Source organism: Pelobates fuscus, chromosome 8, assembly GCF_036172605.1.
Source record: "Pelobates fuscus isolate aPelFus1 chromosome 8, aPelFus1.pri, whole genome shotgun sequence".
NCBI lineage: Eukaryota > Metazoa > Chordata > Amphibia > Anura > Pelobatidae > Pelobates > Pelobates fuscus.
In genome coordinates this window covers 1913375-1936062 of record NC_086324.1, presented here as the reverse complement: position 1 = coordinate 1936062, position 22688 = coordinate 1913375, and the positions used below count along the sequence as shown (strand labels likewise).

At 45.3% G+C, this 22688-nt stretch overlaps 1 protein-coding gene across 1 annotated transcript in view; it reads left to right on the top strand.

The window, feature by feature from the left end:
- Window positions 1-22688, top strand: part of CCDC93 (coiled-coil domain containing 93) — a 61803-nt gene that overhangs the window by 5748 nt on the left and 33367 nt on the right. The window contains exons 4-7 of the mRNA XM_063429145.1: window positions 9365-9476; window positions 10073-10171; window positions 12782-12838; window positions 18970-19070. Coding sequence (XP_063285215.1) covers window positions 9365-9476; window positions 10073-10171; window positions 12782-12838; window positions 18970-19070 — 369 coding nt within the window. The remainder of the gene's footprint in view (window positions 1-9364; window positions 9477-10072; window positions 10172-12781; window positions 12839-18969; window positions 19071-22688) is intronic.

Below are 22688 nucleotides of genomic sequence, written 5' to 3'. Positions count from 1 at the left end.
CTATGGAAGCAGGAGTGGATCCCGATGGGTTAGATCCAGAAGTCCCGGAAACCAGGCCTGACTCCGCCATAGAGGAGTTAGCAATACCAAAGATACACGTTGACGGCGAACCTGCCGTAGGATCCTGGAGATCATAGCAAACGAAGGAAACGCATAAGCTCCCCACAACGGTCACACTTGAAGGAAACATTCACCGCTGCACAAGCCGGGTCCGGAAGCCAGCTGAAGTAGGTCAGGACCTGATAGTTTGTCTTGGTGGCGAAAAAGACCACCGCGAACTGACCCCTCCGGGTCGCGATCTCGAGGAATATGGTATGTAGGAGCCTCCAATCGTCCCTCCAATGTCCGGAGAACCAGTCCACCGTCAGGGTCGACTCCCCCGGAAGATATTCCGCCTGGAGAGTGATGTTGCTTTGGACACAGAAATTGTAAATCTCCTTCGTCACCTCAGAAAGTATCCGGGAGCGGGCTCCATCCAGGCGGTTGATGCATTGTACCGCCGAGATGTTGTCCATCCTGAGGAGATCTCCGCAATCGGAACAGTGACTCGCCAGGCTCCGAATCGCGAACGACCCCGCAATCAATTTCAGGCAGTTTACGTGGAATTCCGACTCCATCTCCGAATTGAGGAGAATTACTCGGTCGTAGGATGGTCTGTGCGGAGGAAGTGAGCCTTCAGGCGCTGCATGGCCCTGTAATCCGGTCTTGATGAAGAATCCTCCTTTTATTCCTTTCAAATGGTCGAGATCTTGGACAGGGGGAGGCGTAGGAGGCACTCCCTTGCGTTTAACCCGAAACTCAAGGACCCGACTACCTGTGAAGGAGAGGGGGCCGACTTTGGTTGACCACGAAACCCAGCGACTCGAAAAAGGAGACCGCAGAGTGCGTCTGACATTTCAGTCTGGAGGGCTCCTCGCAAAAGACCAGCAGATCGTCCAGGTAGATTATACAGCGGATGCCCTCTGATCGGATGCGCACTGTTACCGGGTCCATCTGCTTGGTAAAGCACCACAGAGCCGAGCTGAGACCGAACGTCAGGCATGTGAATTGACGAAGAGGTAGACATCCTCCAGAACCAATCTCCTGGGCAGAGATGGAAGCCCTCTACCTCGAAATGTCGGCAAACGACGAAGGCGTTCAGGTTCCACACATAGAGCACCGGACGGAAATACCCGGGATTCTTCTTCACAAGAAATATGGATCTGAAGAATCGACCGTCGTCCGATATCCACCAGACAGCACCCCTTTTCGAAAAGAGTCTGGATCTCGGTCTCTATCAAAGCTTGCCGTTCCCTCGATGACATGGGGTCCGGGGAAGGTGAACCTGTATCGGCGGGGGTTGATGTGGGTATCCCTGTTTGCCCGTGAGTGCGGCTCCCTCTACCGCGGTCCAATCTCTGTGAGTGGAAGCCTGGGGTGGTAGGATGTGAAGACGGAGGCCGCTTGGGATCCTCGATGGCCAGACGGTCAGAAGCGGCTGGCGGCATGACTCCGCTGTCGTCCAGCTCCGGCAAAAAAACACGGGAGCCTTATGTGCGGAAGACCCATTTTATTGAGGACTAGGTTGTGCTCAAGGCTGTGAACAGGTTCACATGCTTGTGCAGTTCTGTGATGAAAGGCTCTCCGCAGCATAGACCCTTGGCTAGGGTCACCCAGTTCCTTTTATCCCTGGTTCAACAGCTTGGCGCCCATGCGTAAGAGGATTTCTGTCCTACGCATGGGGAAGAGCACTGCCTTAGTGTTGCCCGGGAGGCAAAAGGAGCGCAGACCCCAGTCTTGTATGGAAGCTGGGTCCAGGGTAGCACCCTGTGAATAAGCCTTGTCCTCAATCATGAGTTTTCCAGCCAGGGCCCAGCTTGTCCAACGGTTCAACCTGTGCCAGTCTGAGGCAGCGTACGACCCCAGCGTTCGACGTCTGGTACGTGTCATGAATGTGGACACAATGGGGTCAAATTCCGGGGGCCGGGCATCCTCATCCTGTAATAACCGGCGTGGGGTATTCCACCCGTAAATTCTTCCATACCCTCCAGACCAGAGGCTTACGGATTCAATAGTGCACGAACGGTGCCAGGTGATCGTGTAAAGATCAATCGAGGATCTTTGGCGTCCAATGGGTCGCGGGTCGAACAGGGGTTCGCCCGTAGCGTCCAGGAATACATCATCCTCCAGCCTAGAGGGGAGCGGTCCCTGCGTAGAATGACCACCAAATTCGCTGGACCACTAAATGTCAACCAGCTCGTCCTCGCCCCACCTGTCTTCCTCGTCCGAGGGAGACGGGACTACCCGCCATTCGTCCAAGATGGCCAAGGGCGGTAAGGAGTCCTCCTCCCCACGTCGGTGACACGTCTCCATCTGATAGGCGAGTCTGAGACCACTGGTCTCTGTCGCTTTGCTGGAGCCTTGCCGATTTTAGGAGTGTGGTTCAGGGCCTTCACCCTTCCCATAGCGATTGGGCGCTCTTGCCTGATTTCTCTTGGGAGAGTCTGACTCCACGAGTCGCCTGCCGTGTGTGTGTGTTCCCCTTAGAGCCCCTATCCTGAGGGGTGCGCAGGATTTGCTTGCAGGGTGACACCTAGGGACACAGGCAGAATAATAGGGGCAGCACCCCAAATTTGCGGCCAAGGCAAGTTAGACCGCGCATGCTGAACTGCTTCCTGTCAGAAAGGCCGGGTAGAGGGAAACAAGCTCCTCAGACGGTCCCCCCTCAGCCGCGTTACACACAGGAGGGAGGTGAGCAGGGGGTTGCTGATACATATGGAGGGTCTTGGGGGGTTACTAAGACACATGGAGAGGCTGGTGGGTGGGGGGTTACTGAAACACATGGTGAGTGTAGGGGGGTTACTGATGCATGCAGGGGCTGGGGGGGTTACTGATGCATGCAGGGGCTGGGGGGGTTACTGATGCATGCAGGGGCTGGGGGGGTTACTGATGCATGCAGGGGCTGGGGGGGTTACTGATGCATGCAGGGGCTGGGGGGGTTACTGATGCATGCAGGGGCTGGGGGGGTTACTGAGACGCATGCAGGGGCTGGGGGGGTTACTGAGACGCATGCAGGGGCTGGGGGGGTTACCGAGACGCATGCAGGGGCTGGGGTGGTTACCGAGACGCATGCAGGGGCTGGGGTGGTTACCGAGACGCATGCAGGGGCTGGGGGGGTTACCGAGACGCATGCAGGGGCTGGGGGGGTTACTGAGACGCATGCAGGGGCTGGGGGGGTTACTGAGACGCATGCAGGGGCTGGGGGGGTTACTGAGACGCATGCAGGGGCTGGGGGGGTTACTGAGACGCATGCAGGGGCTGGGGGGGTTACTGAGACGCATGCAGGGGCTGGGGGGGTTACTGAGACGCATGCAGGGGCTGGGGGGGTTACTGAGACGCATGCAGGGGCTGGGGGGGTTACTGAGACGCATGCAGGGGCTGGGGGGGTTACTGAGACGCATGCAGGGGCTGGGGGGGTTACTGAGACGCATGCAGGGGCTGGGGGGGTTACTGAGACGCATGCAGGGGCTGGGGGGGTTACTGAGACGCATGCAGGGGCTGGGGGGGTTACTGAGACGCATGCAGGGGCTGGGGGGGTTACTGAGACGCATGCAGGGGCTGGGGGGGTTACTGATATGCATGCAGGGGCTGGGGAGGTTACTGAAACACATGGAGGAGTTGGGATGGTTATTGAGACACGTGGAGGGGCTGGGGGGATTACTGAGGCCGGGAGGGTTAATGATACACATGGAGGGGTTATTGAGACAGAGAGAGAGGAACGCAGAAGACTGTGAGGGGGAGAGGCACGCAGAGGTCTGGGGGTGGAGAGAGGCACGCAGAGGTCTGGGGGTGGAGAGAGGCACGCAGAGGTCTGGGGGTGGAGAGAGGCACGCAGAGGTCTGGGGGTGGAGAGAGGCACGCAGAGGTCTGGGGGTGGAGAGAGGCACGCAGAGGTCTGGGGGTGGAGAGAGGCACGCAGAGGTCTGGGGGTGGAGAGAGGCACGCAGAGGTCTGGGGGTGGAGAGAGGCACGCAGAGGTCTGGGGGTGGAGAGAGGCACGCAGAGGTCTGGGGGTGGAGAGAGGCACGCAGAGGTCTGGGGGTGGAGAGAGGCACGCAGAGGTCTGGGGGTGGAGAGAGGCACGCAGAGGTCTGGGGGTGGAGAGAGGCACGCAGAGGTCTGGGGGTGGAGAGAGGCACGCAGAGGTCTGGGGGTGGAGAGAGGCACGCAGAGGTCTGGGGGTGGAGAGAGGCACGCAGAGGTCTGGGGGTGGAGAGAGGCACGCAGAGGTCTGGGGGTGGAGAGAGGCACGCAGAGGTCACACGTGGCTAGTGGGGTCAAAGAGTAACAGAGGTGCTTGGGGGGGAGATGAGAGACACTGAAGGGCTGGGAGGGAGAAGAGAAGGGTTGCGTGACAGAGACACACAAAGAGACAATTAGTGACAATTTTGACAAAGAGACAATTAGTGAGGATCCAGTAGCTAGTACTGAGCCCTAAAGGTGCTAGGGGGACATTAGACACATAGATGGGGCTGGGGAGGACAAAGAGACGCATAGATGGGGCTGGGTAGGACAAAGAGACGCATAGAGGGGCTGGGTAGGACAAAGAGACGCATAGAGGGGCTGGGTAGGACAAAGAGACGCATAGAGGGGCTGGGTAGGACAAAGAGACGCATAGAGGGGCTGGGGAGGACAAAGAGACGCATAGAGGGGCTGGGGAGGACAAAGACGCATAGAGGGGCTGGGGAGGACAAAGAGACGCATAGAGGGGCTGGGGAGGACAAAGACGCAGAAAGGGTCTGGGGAGGACAAAGAGATACAGAAAGGGTCTGGGGAGGACAAAGAGATACAGAAAGGGTCTGGGGAGGACAAAGAGACACAGAAAGGGTCTGGGGAGGACAAAGAGACACAGAAAGGGTCTGGGGAGGACAAAGAGACACAGAAAGGGTCTGGGGAGGACAAAGAGACACAGAAAGGGTCTGGGGAGGACAAAGAGACACAGAAAGGGTCTGGGGAGGACAAAGAGACACAGAAAGGGTCTGGGGAGGACAAAGAGACACAGAAAGGGTCTGGGGAGGACAAAGAGACACAGAAAGGGTCTGGGGAGGACAAAGAGACACAGAAAGGGTCTGGGGAGGACAAAGAGACACAGAAAGGGTCTGGGGAGGACAAAGAGACACAGAAAGGGTCTGGGGAGGACAAAGAGACACAGAAAGGGTCTGGGGACGACAAAGAGACACAGAAAGGGTCTGGGGACGACAAAGAGACACAGAGAGGGTCTGGGGACGACAAAGAGACACAGAGAGGGTCTGGGGACGACAAAGAGACACAGAGAGGGGCTGGGGACGACAAAGAGACACAGAAAGGGTCTGGGGACGACAAAGAGACACAGAGAGGGGCTGGGGATGACAAAGAGACACAGAGAAGGGCTGGAAAGAGAAACACATAAAGGGGCTGGGAGAGAAAGAGATGCACAAAGGGGCTAAAGAATGGGAAAAAGAGACACGCAAAGGAGTTTAAGGAGAATGAGTCACATAAAGAGGTTCGGAGTAGGGTAGCTGGTCTTGCCTTGCACCAGCCCTGCACATAGCCTTTCCTGCCCCTAAGCAGCTTACAATTCCGCCTCTGCCATTTCCTTGGGGTCAGGCTCAGTTAACATTTTGTTATCACTACTTTTTTTTTTTTTTTTTATTACATTAATATAAACCGTCAGTCCTTCCACCATCACATTTGACACTCTTGGCATGTAAATGCGTGTCTTGTATTTTGTCTCTGCATTTTCTCTTGTGTTGTGCCTGTATTTTCTATGGCTTGAGAATAAAGTAAGATTGGCAAAAAAAAAAATATCTCCGGCTCCACTTTTACACAATTATTTCCAATTAAAACATTTTTTTTTCCAATATTGAGCCCTAAAGGGATGATCCAGACACCAAGACAACTTATTAAGCATTTAATAGCTACTTACAGTTATAGTTTGGGATAACTCTAGATTCAGTTACCGAATAATCCAAATTTTATTAAAGATAGGAGGCTTCATATTGGCTTTACCTTCTTTACTGTAACCTCCCAGCAGCAAAGAAACAGTTAAACAATTGAACAAAATCAACCAATCAGGACACATCTAGACCGTAATATACGGCTGTGAGACTCCTCCCAACTCCTTTTTCTTGATGCAGCTGATAACTTAGTCAGCAATGTAAACTAGAAACAAGAGTCCGCAGAACACGAATCAAAGTCAACCATGTAAACTAGAAACAGTCCGCAGAACACCTCTTACCGAGTGTGCTCCAAACAAAGCTGCAACGCCCGCAAGATGTAGAATCCATTTAATCCAAAAGCAATCTTGGGACAGGAAACCGGAATATGAGGACCAACATAAGATACAAACAGAGGTCCCGACGAAGCTCGTAGAGGGGAATAAGAGCGACACAAAGAGAAGGCCCATGCGGAAAATAGGGGAAAAAAGTGAAGGTGGAAAAAAATCCCTTTGTGCAATGGGTAATAGAGAAGCGGACACTCTCGGGTGTGAAAGCACAGCATGAAAGTCAGAAACTCCGCATAAAGGATACTAAACAAAGCAGTAATGGGAGTTTCCAGGAACAAAACAAACCTGAGTAACATCCCAGAATTTGGTGTATCGAGGCTCTGGGGGTCAAGAGAGACGAATACCCCAGAGTAACCTGCAAACAGATGGAAACTGGAAACTCTTGTAGGAAAGCGTTGTTGGCTTGAGACATCGGGTCTGGTAGCCAACTGAAAAAGGCGCTGGTTTGACAATTCAGTCTGGAGGCAAATTGGTCCAGAATGAGAAGCCCACAAAGTAGATGAAGATAAAGGAATATGCGAAGATCCAGTCGGCAATCACTGACATCTCTCCTGTGACGGGAGAACCAGTCTGCCTCAAGATTGGCCGGGACTCGAAGATATTCTGCCTGTAGAGAGAGGTTCCTGTTCAGACAGAACTGGTAAAGTTCTCTTGTGAGGTCTGAGAGAAGTTTTGAACGAGAACAGTGACAGTGGAAACATTGTCCATCCTGAGAACCAAAGGGCAGTCATAAGTATCCCTGGCTAAACTGCGAATAACAAAGGAGCCGGCCATCAGTTTGAAGCAATTGCTATACATTGTGGGTTCCGACTTTGTTCAAAGTCAGGATGTGGAGAGATCGGAGCAGATAGCTGCCCAAAAGGTAGGCAAGTGAATTGTCCGAGGTCTTGTTGTCATAGAAACTGTAGAAAGTGACTGTGGGAAAGTGCACTGGAACTGTTAGAAAGGCTTCTTTTAAATCGTTTCCCTCGCAGAGAAGGTTGCATAGCATGTGCCCTCCATTTGGAAGTGACGATGTCTCTTAAATTGATGATCGGGCAAAATTTGTAGGACTTCTTCTGCACCAGGAAAATGTTGCTGATACACCTGGGTGGAAACAGAGAATGCTAAATGGCACCCATGTCACTGAGATTGCAGAAAGGCTGTGTCCGTTTGGGACCCCTATAGAGGGGTAGGAGGAAACTCCTGTAGTGGGCCTGAGACAAAATCTATCCGAAACCCTGACAGTTTCAAGGATCCTGAGTGAGATGAGGCCACTGTGGGAAACAAAATGGGTTAGACGGACTGCAATAGGTACTTGAAAATAAGGAAGGCTGATAACCTGAAGCATGTGACTCCAGAGTGAAGCAGACCCATGTCCTCTGATAGATCCTCTGTTTGTGAAGAGGATCAGGTATAACCCGAGTTCCAAGGCTCAGAGGGGCGAGGCCTATAGCCTGTAAAAGCAGTCCTGCCGGTAGCTCTGCTTCTATGGCGACCGTCCCTCCCAGAAAAGCGGTGGGAGCGAAAGACCCTACGCAGGGCCGTTTGGGACTTGTTTAGAGAGGTGAAAATTGAGACATCAGGTCACTCATGAATTTGTCACCAAACAATAGGCCATTAGCCTCTTGGCCGAGTTCTTTGGAACTCAAATCTACCAATTTTGTGTGAATCCAAAGTACCCTCTGTTATAGCTTCATCAGCAAGTATGAAAATTTGTATAATAGGCATTTTGCCCTGCATTGCTTTTAGACCCTGTTCAAGACCCTTGTTGGGGGTCTTTACCCAACTTGCTGAGAAAAGTGATCATCAGAAGATCAAATTCGGGTGTAAGTGCCACCTTATTGGGCATGGTTAGACAAGGACATTCAGATCTCCATTACGGAAGCGCACTCTGACTCATAAAGCGCCGGGAGAGATAAGAAAAGCCGCGATCAGATTGCGGTCGGCAACAACATGTAACACAAGATCTAAAAATGTATTAGCAGCTTAGCTAAAATATGGAAAAAGACGGCAAGGGTCTAAGAAACTAAGATAAAACCCTGGGCGCAGTATACTTTGTTTTCTTGTAATTTGTTCACTCACGAGGTCTGGGAACCCTTGTATTGTTTACTGCTGCCTGTATTTTTATTTTTATATATTTTTATAACACTATAGTGAGCACCTATAATTTTTGTTTTACTAAAGATAAAACCCTGTGGGCCAACAAACGGTCGGCCCTGAGGTATAAGTATCATAAATAATGTGTGGATAGAATCTATAAACAAGAAGTAATGATATACAAAATATACAGCACTAAGGCCAATGTAACCAGCATTGACTCACCTGGAGTTGGGAGGAGTCTCACAGCCGTATGTTACTGTCTAGACGTGTTCTGATTGGTTGATTTTGTCTAACTGTTTATTTGCTGCTGTGAGGTTACAGTAAATATGAACCTCCTGTCTTGCCATACAATTATTGATATTTTACATTTGCCGAACCCATTCTATTGCTGGTTACGTAATGTTCTGCAGCTTTCCTCCAATAAGACAGCGTAGATGTCATTACGAAGCAACGCAGAGGTTTCTGGGAATTGTGCTTTCTATTACAAAGCCTTGGAACTGCATCTCTATTATATGTGTAACTTTTATCTTTCTTTATTTTGGATTTGGCATCTTTTCAATGCTCTATTATACCAGGGTCAGGACCCCAAGCAAAGTCTCCCAATAGCTAGAACAAGCACATCGTGCACATCTGCCCCTAGAGACCTAGCCGTACCAAGGCCTCCATTTAATAAACTTTCCACCAGTCACTATTAAAGTCTATGGGAATATTTGTAGATAAACCATTTGGCCATTTTCCTTACAGTATGGAATCATTTGGAAGCTGATTAAATCATAACCTACTGTAAAGGCCCTGGGGAAAGTCTAACGAGAGAGGTTTTATTTTTTTTTATTTACGATTCCATGCACATAATTTGGGTCTGTTTCCTAAAAGGTCGATAACCACAGATCTCTACAATGAAATAAAAGAATTGGCGAGCTCTCCGTCCTCCCATGGTACGCTGAATTCCATGCTGACTTCTCACGTTCTCATTTTCAGAGCTTTAACAGAGAAAATAGTGTCAGTTTTGCCAAAAATGAAGTGTCCGCATGGCCTGGAGCCGCACCAGATCCAAGGCCTGGACTTCATTCACATTTTTCCAGTTATTCAGGTAAAGCTTTGGAAATCTTTTTCTCTAACCGTTTGAATCTGAGACAAAGCTACTTCTAAAATAAGTTAAAATAATGTACCCCAGTCATGGCCCAGCACGTCAGTACTTGATGGTAATTTCGGGTGTGTGTAACCGTGATTTTCTGTGGTGAATGAAGCATTCCTGTCCCAGATGTTTTACTGTTAATGAATGAAAAGGGGGCTTCGTGCTGTGAAAGGTGTCAGGAACCTTGCTTTGATGCCCTCTGTGTGGGTTTCTAAATCCCACCAGCTGTCTCCAGGCACGCACAGCTGCATTCTGTGTCTTATTCCCTCAGCACAGAGCTGCTAGCGTTGTCTGAATTGGACACTTTCCTAGCACCTCTGTCTTTCCCTAATAAATAAACTTCTTTAAGATGTAAATCCTCGTGTTGCTTCCTGTCACACTAGTTCAGTTTATTCGCATCTAAAGGGATTTGTTTTGTCATCAAAGGGTTAAGGAAGATATTTTTCTATACTTTCATATTATCAGTTATATCCTAATGGGGGTATAAGACTTTGTAATGGATTGCTAGCTCAGTGGACCAGATTTTGATGTCTGTTTTCTGTTTCTGACAGTGGCTGGTGAAACGTGCAATCGAAACCAGACAAGAAATGGGAGACTATATTCGCTCATACTCGGTCTTCCAGTTCCAGAAAGGGCACAGCCTTCCAGAGGTGATTAGACCTATGATACTAGGGGCCCAGACTCACCAGGGACCCCAGCAAAGCTTTGCATGCTGTTTAACAATAGCTTTTAGAAACAAACTTTTATTTAGGGAGTTTATAAGATAAAGTAGGGTTGCCCTGACACAAACTTAAAACTTAACATTTAATCACTCTGATATTAAAATGTGTATTTGCTTAAATTAATACAGTGAAAAACAGAAAGTGTCTACAAATCCTGCTGCTATTAATCAGAGAGCAGCTTTTTGGCATCTGGCCAGGTTGCCTCCGATTTTCAATCCGTACGTTTCCAACGAGTTTGCTCAATGTGTACATATAATTGGGAAGCAATATTGGGTTGCTTGTATATTGCAGCAGCATATCCACTGTTGCTATTCCTTTGGAGAAATGTAAACATTTATTGTTTTGTAGTATCAGAGTATTAGAGCTTTGTTTAACCCCTTAAGGACGGGGCGTACTATGCCGTCCTTTGTGGAGACTGCGCTAAACGCTGCAGGGCAGCATAGTACGCTCAGTCTTGTGCCGCCCGCTGCGCTGCTCTGCTCTCCATTTGTATAACCTAAAAACAGATAACATACATACAGACACAGATACACATACAGACACAGATACACATACAGACACAGATACACATACAGACACAGATACACATACAGACACAGATACACATACAGACACAGATACACATACAGACACAGATACACATACAGACACAGATACACATACAGACACATACAGACACAGATACACATACAGACAAATACACATACAGACACAGACACACACATAGACTTACAGATACACATACAGACAAATACACATACAGACACAGATACAGATACAGATACACATAGACTTACAGATGCACATACAGACACATATGCAGATACACATACAGACACATATGCAGACAAGCCAATACACATACAGACAAACAGATAAACATGCAGACACACAGACTCTCATGCGGATACAAAGACACATACAGACAGATACACAGACACACTTAATGACTAACATTCAAATACACAGAATGACACGCATACAATACATAGGGGCCCATACAGACCCACATGCAGACAAAGAGATACACATACAGACAAACAGACACACATGCAGACACACACATACAGATACAGACATTCTCACACACATACACACACACATTTTAGTCACCCTCCTGTATTCGACCTTATAGGTGCAGGAGGGTGAATTCCCTGGGGTCCAGTGGCTGGCTCAGGCTGATGGGAGTCAGAGCTCTCCTTACGCTCAGCTATGTGTAAGTTGAGAGGAATTGACGGCTTCCTCCCAGGTCTGATATCATCAGAAGCTGCAGCGCTTTAAGAGCGCAACCGGGCTCCAGGAAATTAATTGCCATTGGGTAACCGCAAGAGCATGGGCCACCTGAAGGGGCCCCTTCAATGCGGCCCCAGAGGTGGTTCTGCGTAGCCGGTGCTGCACCACAATGCCGGCGGGCACCCAGGTCGCAATGGTTGACAGGGCGGCCGTGGCTCCTGTAGTGACGGGCCCAGACGCAGCTGCGACCGCGATAGTTCCGCCACTGTCCATACGGTCTCAAAGGAAACCTAACCAATCTGGCAAATTTCAATGTGTAAAAACTAAAATAGGCAAGCCTTATATTTGACCCTGTCACGTTCCAAAAAAAACATAAAACCTGTACATGGGGGGTACTGTTGTACTCGCGAGACTTCGCTGAACACAAATATTAGTGTTTTAGAGCAGTAAAATGTATATATATATATATTTATTTATTTTTTGTGAAAAATGCAAATAACAAACATGAATGTTGCCTTTGGCCATAGAAACATAGAATGTGACGGCAGATAAGAACCATTTGGCCCATCTAGTCTGCCCAGTTTTCTAAATACTTTCATTAGTCCCTGGCCTTATCTTATAGTTAGGATAGCCTTATGCCTATCCCACGCATGCTTAAACTCCTTTACTGTGTTAACCTCTACCACTTCAGCTGGAAGGCTATTCCATGCATCCACTACCCTCTCAGTAAAGTAATACTTCCTGATATTATTTTTAAACCTTTGTCCCTCTAATTTAAGACTTTGTCCTCTTGTTGTGGTAGTTTTTCTTCTTTTAAATATAGTCTCCTCCTTTACTGTGTTGATTCCCTTTATGTATTTAAATGTTTCTATCATATTCCCCCTGTCTCGTCTTTCCTCCAAGCTATACATGTTAAGATCCTTTAACCTTTCCTGGTAAGTTTTATCCTGCAATCCATGAACCAGTTTAGTAGCCCTTCTTTGAACTTTCTCTAAGGTATCAATATCCTTCTGAAGATAGGGTCTCCAGTACTGCGTACAATACTCCAAGTGAGGTCTCACCAGTGTTCTGTACAATGGCATGAGCACTTCCCTCTTTCTACTGCTAATACCTCTCCCTATACAACCAAGCATTCTGCTAGCATTTCCTGCTGCTCTATTACATTGTCTGCCTACCTTTAAGTCATCAGAAATAATCACCCCTAAATCCCTTTCCTCAGATGTTGAGGTTAGGACTCTATCAAATATTCTGTACTCTGCCTCCTTTACCTGGTTCTTCACTCACCATAGATTATTGTTTCCACAGGATGATCAGTTTGCCCAGCGGAGAGAGAAGGCTTTGAAAACCCTGAATGATACCTTTGTGCGTATATTCAATTTTTAGACCGTTTCTTTATATCACATGTAACGCTATAATTGACCAGCTTATTGTGCTAGACGCATTCCCACTGATCGGAATTACCATCCTTGAATTCAGCTGAGCTTCATGATAGGGACGCAGCAAGTTGGAGATCATCACTTCTGATTGGATAGGGATATAGCATCCTTGAGAACATCACTTCTGATAGGATAGAGAGAGATGGCATCCTTGAGAACATCACTTCTGATTGGATAGGGAGATGGCGTCCTTGAGAACATCACTTCTGATTGGATAGGGAGATGGTATCCTTGAGAACATCACTTCTGATTGGATAGGGAGATGGCGTCTTTGAGAACATCACTTCTGATTGGATAGGGAGATGGCGTCTTTGAGAACATCGCTTCTGATTGGATAGGGAGATGGCGTCCTTGAGAACATCACTTCGTATTGGATAGGGAGATGGCGTCCTTGAGAACATAATTTCTGATTAAGTTTATTTACTATTGAGGGATATGAAAATATTATACAGATATATCCAGGGCTAGTACAAGCCACTAGCTAGTAACCCCTTCACTAACAGGACTGTAAAAAAGAAAACAGGTCACCTATTTAGAATTATTTACAGTAAGATCAATAGAGATGTTTAATGCTCTGTACTCTACACAGATTTGTATGTAATGTAACCGTAATATGAAATCTAAGGAAGGATTTTTCTTTTTTGTTGCTAAAATGATTTAAATTGGCTTTAATCTAATTTATAATAGGGACGTGTGAAAGGCTGAGTGTTGTTCAGCCTGTGTCACTCTGTAAGTGTGTGACGGGGATGTGGGCTTGACACATAACTGGCCATTGAGGTGCAGTTCATGCATCTTATTATTAAGATTGATAGAACAACACTTAACCTGTAGAGCGTTCTAGCAGACGGTCTATATCTAGTATATAATTGCCCTCTGCTTTGTTTTACGTAAAAGGTGGATGAGCAACGTAACAATGTAAGGGCATAGAACCGGCTGGAGAATAGCAAGGAATAAATTGGGCCTTCGTAGTTAAAATAGTTTAATTAACACCTTGAGCCAAGTGTAATGGATCCAGGAGCTAGTTCACTAGGAAAGGCTATTTATATATTCAGATGAAGATAAATCAAGTAATCCAGGATAAATTGCAGCACTTAATATATGGGGTGTATGTCTTTAAATCTGCTAGAGACAGAGTCAATTTAATACACGCTTTGTGCAAAAAGATTTAAACCACATAAAAGGTATAGAAAGACCGTATAAGGAACTGTTTCCTATAGCATAATGAAATAGATGGTATATGGTATCACAATTATATATGGTGTATACGTCTTTAAATCTGTTAGACAGAGAAAGTGGAGTATATACCAGATGATATACTTTGTAACAAAAAGATATACATTTTATGAGATAGAAATACAGTATATGGAACTGTGTTCTATAATGCAATAAAAGTTAGGTATCGCTTTAAAATACTTAAATCAAATAAATTGAGGATAATAGATAAAATTAATACAAAGTTTATTAGGCATAATGCTTATATCAAATATATAAAAACACTAAAAATATTGAAAATGTTAAAAATATAAGCCAGGAACGGTTTGCAAGAATATTACCAGCAGTTATGCAGTTCTTATTCCAAGTTAACCGCAGGGACCGGCTAGGATTGATGTGGATAGTTTGTTGCTAAAACAAAACTCTCTAGCTGTCGGCTGTGAGGTTGGCGTGCGTCCCAGACCTCACTCTGAGTGATGCACGCTGCTGGCCGATCGGTCCCCAGATCTTGGGATGTTTTTTTCCTCGGTAGATGTAAAACCCTTTGTTGCTGGTTTCAAAGTCTGCGTCCGTATCCTGCTTGGTCTGTTGCTGTCTAACGCGTTTCGTGGGTGTCAGCCCCACTTCTTCAGAGACGGGATGAAGATTCAATGGTCTACAATGATTTAAATATACATCTGGCAGATTGCAAACAAATTACAGCACAATGATCGTTTATGGGGATTGTATACGAAATCGTTGATTATTGATGCATAAATAAAAATCCATTTTATGTACAAATGTGTCAATGAGATTACAAATGTAAATAATAGAAATATTAAAAACATTCAGAGTATTTATAAAACATATCTGTAAAAATATGTATACATAAATAAAACGATAGGTCTATAAAAATAACAATGAGTATATAAAAAAGTAAAATAGTTCCAATGACAGATCCCTAAAATGTATAGCTATACTATACAATGATATTGAATGGATTTAGTTTGTATGTGTACAAATTGAATAGCACAGAAGTTGGTTATGTAGCAGACAGTGGACTTCAATATGAGTGGTACAACAATAATTGCGTCTGAGGAACAGTACATTTAGATTTGGAAGTGAGAGTTCTGATATAAGAAATTGATTATCCGGAGAAGTGCTTTAGTTTAATTAGAAAATAAAAAAAATGAAAAAGTCAATCAAGATGTAGGGCAATTACATTATTATGATCAATGCCTAACGTTGGCAAATAGAAGATGGAAAGGAAGCTGGAGTGAGAGGCAAAATTGGACAAAATCATTAATAAGAACATATTATTATAAATGTATCAATCGATATAGAGGTGGAAAAATATATTGAAGACTTATGTAGATTGATGCATGAGATGGAATACATAACATATTAATATAAATGTGTCGATCTATCTAAAGGTGGAAAAATATATTGAGGACTTATGCAGATTGATGCATGAGATGAAATATGGTAAAATATACTAATGAAATAAAATAATAAAAATGGGATATAATAAGAATATAGAGCATGTGTGAGTCTTACATAGGATTGGTTTACGTCTGTGTTGCAATCGTATCTCGAATAATTCATAAATTATTAAAAAAACGAGATAGGAGTGACTGAAGTGTAATCTAACAGATAAATCAACTAGTGATAGTGCTCTTATGAATTTGTCTGTGTACCACAGACGGATGTGTATATGTGTATATAGATAAATATATGAATAGCATAGATCAACTCCTAAATTTACAAAACAAGTCCTAATAAAATAATATGGTATAATAAAATGATGTAATAAAATGATAAAATAGTATGGTATAATAATATGGTATAATAATATGGTATAATAATATGGTATAATAATATGGTATAATAAAATGATAAAATAGTATGGTGTTGAAAGTCATGGCATGTGATATATATACACAGAGTCAAATTGTGTATATAGATCTACGAGTGTGCAAATAGATAGATGTATATTAAATAAATATATATAGGTAGAGAAATTAATAAGTGTGTGTAGGTAAACTATAGGTGTTGAAAAAAACCGTGTATAGTTAGTAAAATGCAGCTACATACTATAAAGAGATGCAGCTACAAAAAAAAAAAACCCAAAAAACACAAGAATATGAAAAAATGGAAAAATAAAAAAGGAAATTAAGTACATTCTATAAAAAGGCGTTAAGTTCAAAGTCTATGTTTAGACCTTTGGGGACTAGAGTCTCTAGGTTGAATATCCATCTTGCTTCAATTTGATCTAAATTTCTTTCCATGTCCCCACCTCCAATGTACATTCACTTTCTCGATGGGTAGGAATTTCAGTCCCGTAGGGTCTCCTCCATGGAATTCCTGAAAATGTTTGGAAAGATTGTGTGTTTGGAGTCCCCTCTTGATGTTACGGGTATGTTCTGCTATTCTGATTTTCAAAGATCTTTTTGTTCGTCCTACATATTGTTTGGAACAAGGACATGTGATGAGGTAGATTACTCCTACTGTGTCACAATTCATATTTGTTTGCAGATTATATTCCTCCATGTTGTTTGTGGATTTGAATTTAGTAGTTTCCAATTCCAAGGAAGGATTGTTCTTACATGCTATGCATTTGGTACATCTTCTGAAGCCCCTGGTTGTTGTTCTATCCTGGATGTCGTGAGACGACTTCAGAGTTGGGGCCAACATGAGTTGTAAATTCGGTGCTTTGGTGAAAATGATTTGTGGTTTAGGGTCTAGAATGTTGGTAAGTGTGGGATCACTTCTAAGGATATTCCAATATTTCTTTAAAATCTTCTCTATGATACGAGATTGGTGGTTAAATTTAGTTATGAAAGCAGGTGCTGATTTGTATGTATCAATGGTCTTAATTTTGTTCTTCAGAGTGTCCTCTCTTGGGATAGTCAGAGCTTTCTTTCTGGCTTTGGTCAGTAATGCTGTAGGGTATCCTTTAACTAAGAAGCTCTGTTCCATTTCTTCCATTTGCTCCTCGCATGTTTCCATTTTTGAACAATTCCTTCTGATCCTCCTAAATTGATTGTGTGGGATATTCTTCAGCCAGGTGTGTTTGTGATGACTGTTAAAAGGGATAAAACTATTACAGTCCACAGATTTCTTAAAAAGTCTTGGTGTGGATTCCTTTATCTTCAATATAAATATTTAGGTCTAAAAACTCAATCTGTTGTTGGGAGTGATTGAACGTAAATTTCAAATTGTATGGGTTGGTGTTGAGGTAGTTCTTGAATAATTCTAGGGATTCTAAATCCCCTTTCCAGATAAAAAAAAAAGCAGTCGTCAATGTACCTGCGCCACAGGGACAGATTTGCGTCAAAGGGGCAGTTGTTCCATATGAATTCTTCTTCCCATTTGCCCATGAATAAATTTGCATAGCTTGGCGCAAATCGTGTCCCCATGGCTGTACCCTCTATCTGCAGGTAAAACTGGTCGTTGCACCAAAAATAATTATGAGTGAGGATGAACGCGATACACTGGGTTAGAAAATCAATTTGATCGTTCTTTAGTTCTGAGTATACTGCTAAAGAGTATTGGATTGCCTCACATCCTTGTATGTGTTCTATTATCGTGTAAAGTGAAGTGACGTCTGCTGTGACTAAAAACCATATCTTCTGTCCAATTAAAATCAACTAAAAGGTTCAAAATCTGCGTGGAGTCTCTTAACCTCCCTAGCGGTATTCCCGAGCGTGACTCGGGGTTAATTTTCGCTGCCAGAAGCGGTAACCCCGAGTCACGCTCGGGGTAGATAACTCCGAGTCTCCTTACCTTCTCCTTGCGATCCAGCGATGTCCCCGCTGTGATTGCTGGTGAGAGCCCCGGCGGATGCCTCCAGAGTTTTGTTTTAGCAACAAACTATCCACATCAATCCTAGCCGGTCCCTGCGGTTAACTTGGAATAAGAACTGCATAACTGCTGGTAATATTCTTGCAAACCGTTCCTGGCTTATATTTTTAAAATTTTCAATATTTTTAGTGTTTTTATATATTTGATATAAGCATTATGCCTAATAAACTTTGTATTAATTTTATCTATTATCCTCAATTTATTTGATTTAAGTATTTTAAAGCGATACCTAACTTTTATTGCATTATAGAACACAGTTCCATATACTGTATTTCTATCTCGTAAAATGTATATCTTTTTGTTACAAAGTATATCATCTGGTATATACTCCACTTTCTCTGTCTAACAGATTTAAAGACGTATACACCATATATAATTGTGATACCATATACCATCTATTTCATTATGCTATAGGAAACAGTTCCTTATACGGTCTTTCTATACCTTTTATGTGGTTTAAATCTTTTTGCACAAAGTATAACATTTGGCGTGTATTAAATTGACTCTCTCTCTAGCAGATTTAAAGACATACACCCCATATATTAAGTGCTGCAATTTATCCTGGATTACTTGATTTATCTTCATCTGAATATATAAATAGCCTTTCCTAGTGAACTAGCTCCTGGATCCATTACACTTGGCTCAAGGTGTTAATTAAACTACTTTATGTTTTTAGACAGATTTTTGGTGAAATCTCTGCCTGTATCCAGTTTGAGCTATTCACTGTAAGTCAGACTCCCTCATTCCTGTGTGTTGCAGTAGGCATACCAGATCAACTTAGTTTTACTTCGTAGTTAAAAAGTTACTCAAGCATCATGTCCAATTTATCGATTTTTAGATTTTTTTTATTATTTTTTATAATTTTTTTGGGACCGGACCAGCACAGCAATGGCCTCTCTAACAAAAAAAAGTGTTTTCTGAAAATACTTTGAATACTTAAAAAAAGACAATAATTCCGTTGTGTGTAATAAATGAAAGCTTTTGTCGCCGTGTTCCCCACAGGATATCTATAAACCGCGGAGGAAGTATAAACGCCAGGGAGACACGGCAGAGGTTATGGATGAGGAATCACGTGTTCACAGCACTTTATTGGAGTATGGCAGGTACTGCACAGAAATATCTGTGTTATATAATATATACTATGTAACAATATTGCCATATCTGCTGTTAATGATGGTGCTAAATCCCTCTTGCTTAACCTGCAGTTTATTAATCATACAGGGCAGGAAATCTGTGTGAATGTTCCATATTTAAACTTTATCTTTTCATGGTCTAGGCATTCTGTCATCATTCAATATATCATCGTCCGACTAAATGTTCCATGGTGCCCTCGTTACTCCTGACTCTCTGCCAGTGGTTTCAATGGTGCCCTCGTTACTCCTGACTCTCTGCCAGTGGTTTCAATGGTGTCCTTGTTACTCCTGACTTTCTGCCAGCGGTTTCAATGGTGCCCTTGTTACTCCTGACTGTCAGATTGCGGTTTCCATTGCACCTTCGTTACTCCTGACTTTCTAATTGCAGTTGTAGCGGAATGGACATCTGAAAGCTATTTTTTTCCCATATATTGGCTGTCCTTATCTTCCCCCTGTTATTTTGTGTGTTTTGCCCGGTTGTTTTGTGTGGTTCTTCTTTGGCCGTTCGAGAGACTTCATACGAACGGAATACATTAGTCTCCCGAAAAAGGACCACCCCTGTACCCCATTAGAATGTTAACACCAACCACTTAAAGGGAAACTCCAGTGCCAGAAAAACGATCCGTTTTTCTGGCACTGGAGGGTCCCTCTCCCTCCCACCCACCAATCCCCGGTTACTGAAGGGGTGAAAACCCCTTCAGTCACTTACCTGGGACAGCGGCGATGTCCCTCGCCGCTGTCTCCGCCTCCGCAACGCTCCTCCTAATGATTACGTCGGCCGGTGGGCGAGACTAATCTCGCTCACCGGCCGAGGAGACCTAATGCGCATGCGCGGAAATGCCGCGCATGCGCATTACGTCTCCCCATAGGAAAGCATTGAAAAATCATTTCAATGCTTTCCTATGGGGTTTTGAGCGACGCTGGAGGTCCTCACACAGCGTGAGGACGTCCAGCGACGCTCTAGCACAGGAAACCTGTGCTAGAACCCAGGAAGTGACCTCTAGTGGCTGTCTAATAGACAGCCACTAGAGGTGGAGTTAACCCTGCAATGTAAATATTGCAGTTTATGAAAAACTGCAATAATTACACTTGCAGGGTTAAGGGTAGTGGGAGTTGGCACCCAGACCACTCCAATGAGCAGAAGTGGTCTGGGTGCCTGGAGTGTCCCTTTAAGTGCGAAACCGCAAGGGAAACAAGTAATGAGTGTTTCTCCTGGGTGGCCGCCATTTCGTAGAACCGAACACGTGGCTTGTAGAATGGCGTCCATCTTGTCTCCCGAACGAGGGCAAAGGTACTTGGTCGTCGAGTGGCTGAAACTATTTTCGGCTTGGCACTCGCACGAACACCGGTAAACTGTCGACCGCTGCCCATTCCTGTTCCCGATCACCTACACGAACAGCGTTCGGGAGATATAAAGTACCGAACAGGGGGAGCATTTGTATCATGAAAGTAAGAGATTCTCTTGTATGGTTTTCGCACAGGAACCTCACGGACAGAGACCGGCCAGGGCACCTATTCTCCTGGAACTATTTTGGGCTACCACCTCGTGTCTGGCCGGTCAAATCTTCCACACAACGTCGTTCCTGTTTTACCAAACCAATCTGAGTAATTCTTCGATATGTTGGTCACTCAGATCGGGCTATCAGGGAATGTACTTTTTGTGGGGTTCCTATGTATGGTTGGGGGACTTTTTAGGTACAGGATATTTTGGGGATTTTTTGTACTTGAGAAATAATTAAATTGGAGGAGTTTACTCAGGCAATTATCTCTCAGGCACAAGGGATCATGGGATTGAAACCCTTGCATTTTCTGCCTGTGAGACACCTTGCATGGGAGATGGCATAAAAGCCATGTGTGAATTAAATTCAGTTATACCCTCATAGCTGAGTGTGGTCCAGTTGCTGGGGATGAGGTGGGTGATTCCTGGATTATTTTACTGTGTCTGGTTGTTCCACTGAAGTGTTTTACTTGTTCCTAAGTATGTCTTGGAGTACCCAGCTGAGGAGAGTCCCTGCTAGAACTGGGGCTCTGCTACAACGGTTTCCATAGCGTGTTAGTTACTCTTGACTTTCTGCCAGCACTTTCCATGGCGCCCTCGTTACTCCTGACTTTCTGATTGCGGTTTCCATGGCGCCCTCGTTACTCCTGACTTTCTGATTGCGGTTTCCATGGCGCCCTCATTACTCCTTGTAGCGGTACTGCCGCTAAACTGTGCATTGCCCTGGTTTCCCTGTTGCGTGTGTGTGTGTGTGTGTACTGTCTTGGCAGGGGTTCTCCCTTTCATTATTTCCCCTATCTTGCTCCTGTAGTTTACTCTGTGTGTGTTCGTCTAAACTGCCTGCTCCCCGTTCAGGAGGGCCGCCATGAAGGGAATCCATTCCCATACCGAACGGGGACCACCTCGTTACATTTAGAATGTTTTGTTAGAACGTTCGCACCTTGTAACGAGGTGTCAAAACCACAAAGCGCAAGGGAAGCCTCGGCGCGTGCCTCCCCTGGTGGCAGCCCGTTCGTTAGACAAACGCCACCCAGGGGGAGCATTCATGGATCAAATAAGGTGTTCCCGAACGAGGCTCTCCCCAGTGCCCCTTGGAATATTCGCACCAATTAATTAGAACGTTGGCAACTTGAAACATAAGTGTGAAATAGCAAGGGAAGTAATTGAGTGCTTCCCTGGGTGGCCGCCGTTCGTATAGACGAGCGTCGGCCGGGGGGAGCATTTGTGTCCCCAACAGAGACACTTCCCTTGCCTGGTTTCACCCAGGGACCCTGCGAACTGAGGCTTTTCGTGGCGGTTACCGATCTGGGGGTCCCTGAGATTGGTGGGGACATTGGCGGTTTGGCCGGCTTTCTGTAGCTGGGCTCCCAGGTACAGAGGCTCATGGGATGTAGACCCCTTGTCATCGGGGGAGCGGGGGGGGTCTCTTCAGTCATTAATAGCAGAGGTAACCAGCTGGATTCCGCTACACTCCTGACTTTCTGATTGCGGTTTCCATGGCGCCTTCGTTACTCCTGACTTTCTGATTGTGGTTTCCATGGCGCCTTCGTTACCCCTGACTTTCTGATTGCGGTTTCCATGGCGCCCTGGTTACTCCTGACTTTCTGATTGCAGTTTCCATGGCGCCCTCGTTACTCCTGACTTTCTGATTGCGGTTTCCATGGCGCCCTCGATACTCCTGACTTTCTAATTGCGGTTTCCATAGCGCCCTCGTTACTCCTGACTTTCTGATTGCGGTTTCCATGGCGCCCTCGTTACGCCTGACTTTCTGATTGCGGTTTCCATGGCGCCCTCGTTACGCCTGACTTTCTGATTGCGGTTTCCATGGCGCCCTCGTTACGCCTGACTTTCTGATTGCGGTTTCCATGGCGCCCTCGTTACGCCTGACTTTCTGATTGCGGTTTCCATGGCGCCCTCGTTATGCCTGACTTTCTGATTGCGGTTTCCATGGCGCCCTCGTTACTCCTGACTTTCTGATTGCGGTTTCCATGGCGCCCTCGTTACTCCTGTGAAACCTTTATGATTATTGCTATTGGACAGCCTCATCGTCCCTGGTTTTCCCATTTTGATCTCTTTATATCTTTCTTTTT